Below are 7,451 nucleotides of genomic sequence, written 5' to 3'. Positions count from 1 at the left end.
TAGAGACGGGGTTTCACCGTGTTAGCCAGGATGGTCTTGATCTCCTGACCTCGTGATCCGCCCGCCTCAGCCTCCCAAAGTGCTGGGATTACAGGCGTGAGCCACCGCGCCCGGCCGGGTCTCTGATTTGAAACATGCTCGTGTGGATTAATTAGGGGCATGGAGATTATCATCCATTTTGTTTTATTTTCTTCTCACCCACTAGAGGGCAGCAGTAATGCACAGGAAAAGGGAAATTACTCAAGCGCTGTGTCTCAGCAAGACTGTCGCTTTTCTGAGAACACCTTGAAAGCGCCTCAGATTCCCATAGCTGAATTATAAGAGGGTCAGCTTCCTTTTGTTCATCCCTAAATAATATGGAGAATTTTGATTAACTTCCTTTGAAGTTATAAACTGTATCTGTTTGCTTGGTCAAATACTAATTTTAAATATGAACATGAAGATACCTCTTAAAAAAGACATTTATGTAAAAGTTAAGTGTTTTAGTTGCCTATCGCTGTGTAACTACTCTAAAACGTAGTGATTTAAGACATCACTCGTTTTGTCGTCTCTGTTCTTTTGGCTGACTGAGCACAGCTGGGCGATTCTGCTTAATGTGATGTTGGCTGGGAATGTGGTCATCTAGGAGCTCAAATGGGCCAGAAAGCCCAAAATGGTCCTCTCAGGTTGCTGGCATTGATGCTGGCTGTCAAATGGGATCTCAGCAGGGTTGTTAACCAGAGCACCCAGTTCTCCTTCATTGGTTTCTTTATGTGGCTTGAATGGCTCATGTCATGGCAATTGGGTACCAAGGGGGAGCTTCTTGAGAATAAGCATTCTAAAAAGAAGGAGGCAGAAGTTTCCAGCCTCAGACATCATTTTACCACCCTGTAATGGTCAAAGCAGTTGAAAAACCAGCCCAGATTCTAGGGGAGGGAAATAAGCTCCACCTCTTAATGTGAGGAGCAGTCTGTATAGACTGGGAGGGAAGAAATTGTTGAGAGCCATCCTTGGAGACCACCACATGGAGGATTGAGAAAAAGTGTATTTCTGACTTACATTTTGGAAAGATAGTTCTAAATCATGGGGGATGCAGAAGAATATTTCTTCATGTAATAAATGGGAATTGCTTCTTAATGTGGTATTTTAAAAATTCAGATGCACAAAAGTTATCCCTTACGTTCTTCTTCTCTCCAGATCTGTTACCTAAAGCAATAAAAAATGGCCAGAGGATCAGTGTCCGATGAGGAAATGATGGAGCTCAGAGAAGCTTTTGCCAAAGTTGGTGAGTAGACCTGGTACCCCAAATTGCATCATTCTCTTCTTCACTGAGTAGCTTCAGGGTAGATTCAATGAAATGGGAACATGAACAAAATTACAGAGGTGACAAGAAACCAGTAGTGTTCGTTTAGAGGAGCTGGGAGAACTTATTTTTGAAAGACGTGCTTCAAGAAAATTAGTTTCTCTATGAAAACATGGAATTTGGACTCTACTCTTACATAGTTTGTTCCTAGAAATGGTTCCTAAGTCTCATCTTTTATATCTTGTCTTTTTTGCTGTTTCCTTGATTTTAATACCATCACATACTTTCTCTTGCTCTTTAGCACTAAACCTGTGGTTTCCTTAAGAGTTTCTATAAGAGTTCTTTGTGGAAACAGAGGTACCTTATAGATGACTCTTTTACTGTGGATGTTGAAAGTAATGCCAGTGCCCCTATTCAATAGTAACAGGCGTCTTGTGAGATTCTGACTCTTCCATGGGATCATGCCTCAATGCCTGAATGATAGCCTCTCTCATCCCTTCACCTTCCATCTAGTCTTCCCTCACCTCTCTCTCAAAGTTGTTGCCTGAATTGTCCTGCAGCTTCAGTGTATTGTGTACATTACAGATACTGATGGCAATGGATACATCAGCTTCAATGAGTTGAATGACTTGTTCAAGGCTGCTTGCTTGCCTTTGCCTGGGTACAGAGTAAGAGAAATTACAGAAAACCTGATGGCTACAGGTGATCTGGACCAAGATGGAAGGATCAGCTTTGATGAGTTTATCAAGGTGAGTACCATGTAGAATATCAGGAGACACATTTGAAACTCTTGGAACTTGAATTCCATTTTTAAAAATATCCAGAAAGACATTCCTTCCCTCCTTGCTTCAACATTACATATTCTTTCCTTTGTGATTTTCTTGATCACTGCTTGAGTTTCTAAAGATACGTTATATTTTTGCAGATTTTCCATGGCCTAAAAAGCACAGATGTTGCCAAGACCTTTAGAAAAGCAATCAATAAGAAGGAAGGGATTTGTGCGATCGGTGGTACTTCAGAGCAGTCTAGTGTTGGCACCCAACACTCCTATTCAGGTAGGCTTACCTCCTGGGTGGGAGCAGGATTTCAGGATTACAGATTCTAAACTTCATATTCAAACCGAAGGGATGTAAACAAAGACAGAAGCAAACACAACTTTATGGATGACTCCCGATCTTCTTGTGACTAAGTGGGTCAGTTCCAGGTACATAATACGGGAGCAGTCCTAGCTCTGGGTAGGGTCCAATACAAAATGATTTGATCAGCATTTAAACAATCATTAAAGGCTGCCCAAATTCCTTTCTAAATCTTATGGACAAAATTAGCTACTCAAGCTTCTATCTTTAAACTTCATGATAATTTTTAACACCTGCTAAGTGATCAAAAAATTATGTTTTCATTGATTTGGAATAAATGTGTATATTTATTCTGAAGGCTGCCATCCGACAGCCATAATGGAAACTTCCAACAGGCCAAACAGTATAGTTATTGCAACATTTCCAAAACTGAGTTCTTCAAAACGCTAGTTGATCTTAAAGATAAGCTCATGAGGCCGGGCGCGGTGACTCACACCTGTAATCCCAGCACTTTGGGAGGCCAAGGCGGGTGGATCACCTGAGGTCAGGAGTTGAAGACTAGCCTAGGCAGCACGGTGAAACCCCGTCTTTACTGGGTGCGGTGGCATATGCCTGTAATCCCAGCTACTCGGGAAGCTGAGGCAGGAGAATCGCTTGAGCCTGGGAGGCAGAGGTTGCAGTGAGCCAAGATTGCACCATTGCACTCCAGCCTGGCGACAGAGCAAGACTCTGTCTCAAAAAAAAAAAAAAAAAAGAAAAAAGATAAGTTCATAATTAAATACCATCTATAGTTGCTAAGAGAATGTTTGGCCTTTTGTTTTTAAATACAGGAATTTTCAGAACCTTTGCTGGGGCAAAGGTGCATAAGGCAGAGACACACTACACAGTGTTTCCCGAACTTTTATGACTCAAGATTTCTCTGAGGGACACCACTGTTTTCAAAGACAGTTTGGGAAACACAGTGCTAGGCTATGAAGACATAACTTGAGCTTTTATTAAAACATCTAAAAATCACTTTCTAGCAGCTTTACTGATAGGAAAAAAAGAGTACATCCAAATGATTTTGTTTTATAGCAATTTAATTATAATTGTATCAAGAAACTCAGAAATACAATGAGGATTGTCCACAGTGATCCAGCATTTAAACCAGCAGAGCAAAAAGAGGAATCCTGAGTTTTGTCCTGTAAGAATTAGATCACATTTGTATTTATATGTGCATGTATACATATATATACACACATATAAATAAAATATTTTTTATTATTTATGTATTTATATATAGAAAATAAACATATGTATATATTTGCTTCTAAATATAAATATATATCTGGATTATGCATATATATAGAAATAGAGAGATAGTTTTGGCCGGTGCGGCCTGCAATCCCAGCACTTTGGGAGGCTGAGGTGGGTGGATCACGAGGTCAGGAGATCAAGACTGTCCTGGCTAATACGGTGAAACCCCGTCTCTACTAAAAATACAAAAAATTAGCCGGGCATTGTGGCGGGCACCTGTAGTCCCAGCTACTGAGGAAGCTGAGGTAGGAGAATGGCGTGAACCCGGGAAGCGGAGCTTGCAGTGAGCTGAGCTCGCGCCACTGCACTCCAGTCTGGGCAACAGTGCGAGACTTCATCTCAAAAAAAAAAAGGAATAGAGAGTTTTTAAATCTGTTTGCTTTATGTTTTATGACTTGGAGTAAACATAGACTCAATGCCTATTTCCCAAGTGCTCTGAGATTTTTAAATGTTAATAAATATGAGATGATAAGATAATGGACTGAATAAACTCACATCTTTCTGCTGGGAATGAGAATTTAAGATCCACATCGTAATTTTGTGTATAATAGAGTTTCACTTTGCAAATGAGCCAGTTTAATCATTTACTTGCAGAGGAAGAAAAGTATGCCTTTGTCAACTGGATAAACAAAGCCCTGGAAAATGATCCTGACTGTCGGCATGTCATCCCGATGAATCCAAACACGAATGATCTCTTTAATGCTGTTGGAGATGGCATTGTCCTTTGGTAAATAATACTTCTTTCTTGGTTGCCAAAGAGTTGCCCATTTTCTAGACCATCAACAATTAATTGTATCTATCCTAGGCCAACGTTGTTTGGTGCTCAGCTGCACCTAGAAGGCTTTTCTACACTTTCACTTGGCCAGGTCCAGGATGGCAAACGAAATTCAAAAACAATTTATAATGAGAAATGTAAAATTGCTACTGCTTGAGTGGAGGGGAGGGATACACATTATAGAGATAAACATGGAAGGTATAGTAACACCAAGCCAAAAGCATTAGATGTCTAATCAATGTATTAGATAATTAAGTGGGGGAAATTTGTAAAGTACTGATTAAATAATGACTATAGAAGGACATTAAAAAGTTTATCTGATGACAAGTTAAAAGTATAAAGGTGGATCAGGCATCAAATAGAAATGTTGACATTATACAAGCTCAGAAGTACATAGATAGTCTTTTATATAATGAGGACAATTTTCCTGGTTATATATTTTTGGAATATATGCTGCTTGCTTCATCTGAGCATGGCTCACCATGAAAGCAGATAGAATTGATAACAGCAGCAGGATGATGGAAGGAGTCCTTAAACTGTGGTCCTTAAGCAAAAAAACCTTTGAGTGGGGCACAGAAATCCACAACTCAAACATTGAGGACACCTGGAAAAGGGGGAATGCATCCTATCCACAGGAGGCCTCTAAATACGGTGCTGGTCAATGCAGCATGACGTCTTTGAAAATCCCTCTGTAGCTCTTGCTTCAGCAGGTTCTCTGTCTTCACAGGCCATGCTGTAAGTAAGATGACTTGAGGTGCTCAATATGTGGGAGACTCAGGACTTAAAGGAAACAATGGGTGGGCAAGACATTGAACTTTCTCCTCTGCTCTGACCAGAGCAATTCTACTTTTGATATTTTATTTATCAGAGTTTGTCCTGATAATTCATTTTTAAAAGGTTCAATTGCTATTTTTAAAAAATGAAAATTCTAGTTTTTAGGTTGCTATCCAAGGCCCCCCATGGTCTTCCCTCAATCTCCTAGTTTTACCTTCTAAGACCCCTGTGACTCATTGGTAGTCAGCCTAGGGCACTGAGAAGAATATAAAAATGTTATAACATGATTAACTGAAGATATAAAGTTTGGTCTGGTGTCAAATAGAAATGTAGGTATTATATAAGCTCAGAATTTTATAGATAGTCTTTTATATAATGTGGACAATTTTCATGGCTAAGAAAATAAAGTATTTATGGTAGAATTACTTTGGTTATCCACCCAGAATTTCCTAATGTGCTAAGAAAATCAGGATAATTTTGCAGCTGTTTAGGTGAGAGAATGAAGCGGGGTCCTCATTTCCAACCTCAATATATTAATATGGCTTCAGTAGTATTCACCTTTCCCGCAGATAGTTTGAGTCTAGTCAAATGGCATAACTGATTTTATGTCTAAACATCGCAGAGTCTGTTGCTGTCTTCTTTGATTATGGTCTTGCTAGAATTTAAATTCAATATTACTGGGCTCTGTTATTCAGAAGACAGCTTTCTTTAATTTAAGTGTTTCTCTTTCAGTAAAATGATCAATCTGTCAGTGCCAGACACAATTGATGAAAGAACAATCAACAAAAAGAAGCTCACCCCTTTCACCATTCAGGTATGTCTTCCCACCATTACCGTAATACAGGATTTGTTTGGCATCAGTGAGCATCATAACTGCTGAGTCAGCCTTTTTCAGGGGCTAAGACATCATTCGCAAAACCTGGGCTTTGGGCTGGTGACTAGTCATACTTCAGGGATAAAGGGATACGTTTCTGAGAAGCAAGGAAGGGAGACTGGTGGAGTGGTAGCAGCTGGGGCTTTGTATGTTTTGTTTTGGCCACTTAGGAATAAAATTCACTTTGGCTAAAGTTTTAACTCAAGCTTTTCTTAGCAATTTATCTTTGATTTGATGCCAAATAAATAGCATTTCAGCTGAAAACATAAGCCTTTCTAAGAAGCAAGGGGTGAAAAATGGGAAGTACTCTGGCAGCCTTCATAGCAATATTGGCCACAGCCACGAGTATAATAGATATAACTTGCTTTTATTCCATCAATTTGTTGATTAACTGGAATAGTAACCAGCAGTAAGTGTATTTCTGTGTAGTGTTCCAATATTTTAACATTATTGTAATTCTCTTGCTAAGAAACCATATCTAACTTCTTAAATCATCAACAATACATTATCTCCTGTGTGGATTTAAGCAACCTTGTGTACTTTAAAAATGGAAGTGAACCAAATTGAGAACAATGATTAAACACGTATGAATGCATTTAATGTTAAATTTACTCATAATCTTGACCATATATAGAAACAGTATTTTTCACTCATCATTTGAGCACTAGAACAAGGACCCACTTTTCTTCCGATACTTATTTTCCTAATTCACTGGTAGCCTTTGCTTTGTTTTTAATTTGTCAATTAAAACAATTTCTATACATCTCTGACACTGATATCTCTTCCTTTTTAAACCCAAGAATAGTACATAGAGAGTCTGGACTGAAAACTTCCTTGACTCTGTCCCGACTATATGTGAGTTACATTACCTGCATTGTTGTTACTCATAAGAACATAGACTCTATGAGTGTGTGTGTGTATACTCGGGTTCCCTCGTTATTACGGATACTCAACAAATCGACCTAGTAAAAACCACTCCATCTTTTCCAGGAATTTTAATTGTATCTATTTTTCATTTTCATTTTCTTTTTTCTTTTTTTTTTTTTTTTGAGATAGAGTTTCACTCTTGTCGCCCAGGCTGGAGTGCAATGGTGCGATCTCGGCTCACTGCAACTTCTGCCTCCTGGGTTCAAGAGATTCTCCTGCCTCAGCCTCCTGAGTAGCTGGAATTATAGGCACCCGCCACCACACCCAGCTGATTTTTGTATTTTTAGTAGAAATGGGGTTTCACCATGTTGGTCAGACTGGTCTCAAACTACTGACCTTAGTTGATCCACCCGCCTTGACCTCTCAAAGTGCTGGGATTACAGGTATGAGCCACCGTGCCCGGCCTTTTTCATTTTCTTAACACCCAATCTGCAAGTCAAAAACCTC

At 39.3% G+C, this 7,451-nt stretch overlaps 1 protein-coding gene across 1 annotated transcript in view; it reads left to right on the top strand.

The window, feature by feature from the left end:
• Positions 1–1,174: 1,174 nt before the first annotated feature.
• Positions 1,175–7,451, top strand: part of LCP1 (lymphocyte cytosolic protein 1) — a gene marked incomplete at its 5' end in the record, with an annotated part of 33,929 nt that continues 27,652 nt past the window's right edge. Inside the window, 5 exon segments of the mRNA NM_001266307.1 lie at positions 1,175–1,264; positions 1,868–2,031; positions 2,208–2,337; positions 4,249–4,381; positions 5,936–6,017. Of these exon segments, the coding sequence (NP_001253236.1) occupies positions 1,201–1,264; positions 1,868–2,031; positions 2,208–2,337; positions 4,249–4,381; positions 5,936–6,017 (573 nt within the window).

The sequence above is a fragment of the Macaca mulatta genome, chromosome 17 (genome assembly GCF_049350105.2).
Source record: "Macaca mulatta isolate MMU2019108-1 chromosome 17, T2T-MMU8v2.0, whole genome shotgun sequence".
In the NCBI taxonomy this organism is placed as follows: Eukaryota; Metazoa; Chordata; class Mammalia; order Primates; family Cercopithecidae; genus Macaca; species Macaca mulatta.
This window is presented reverse-complemented; position numbering and strand designations above follow the sequence as displayed.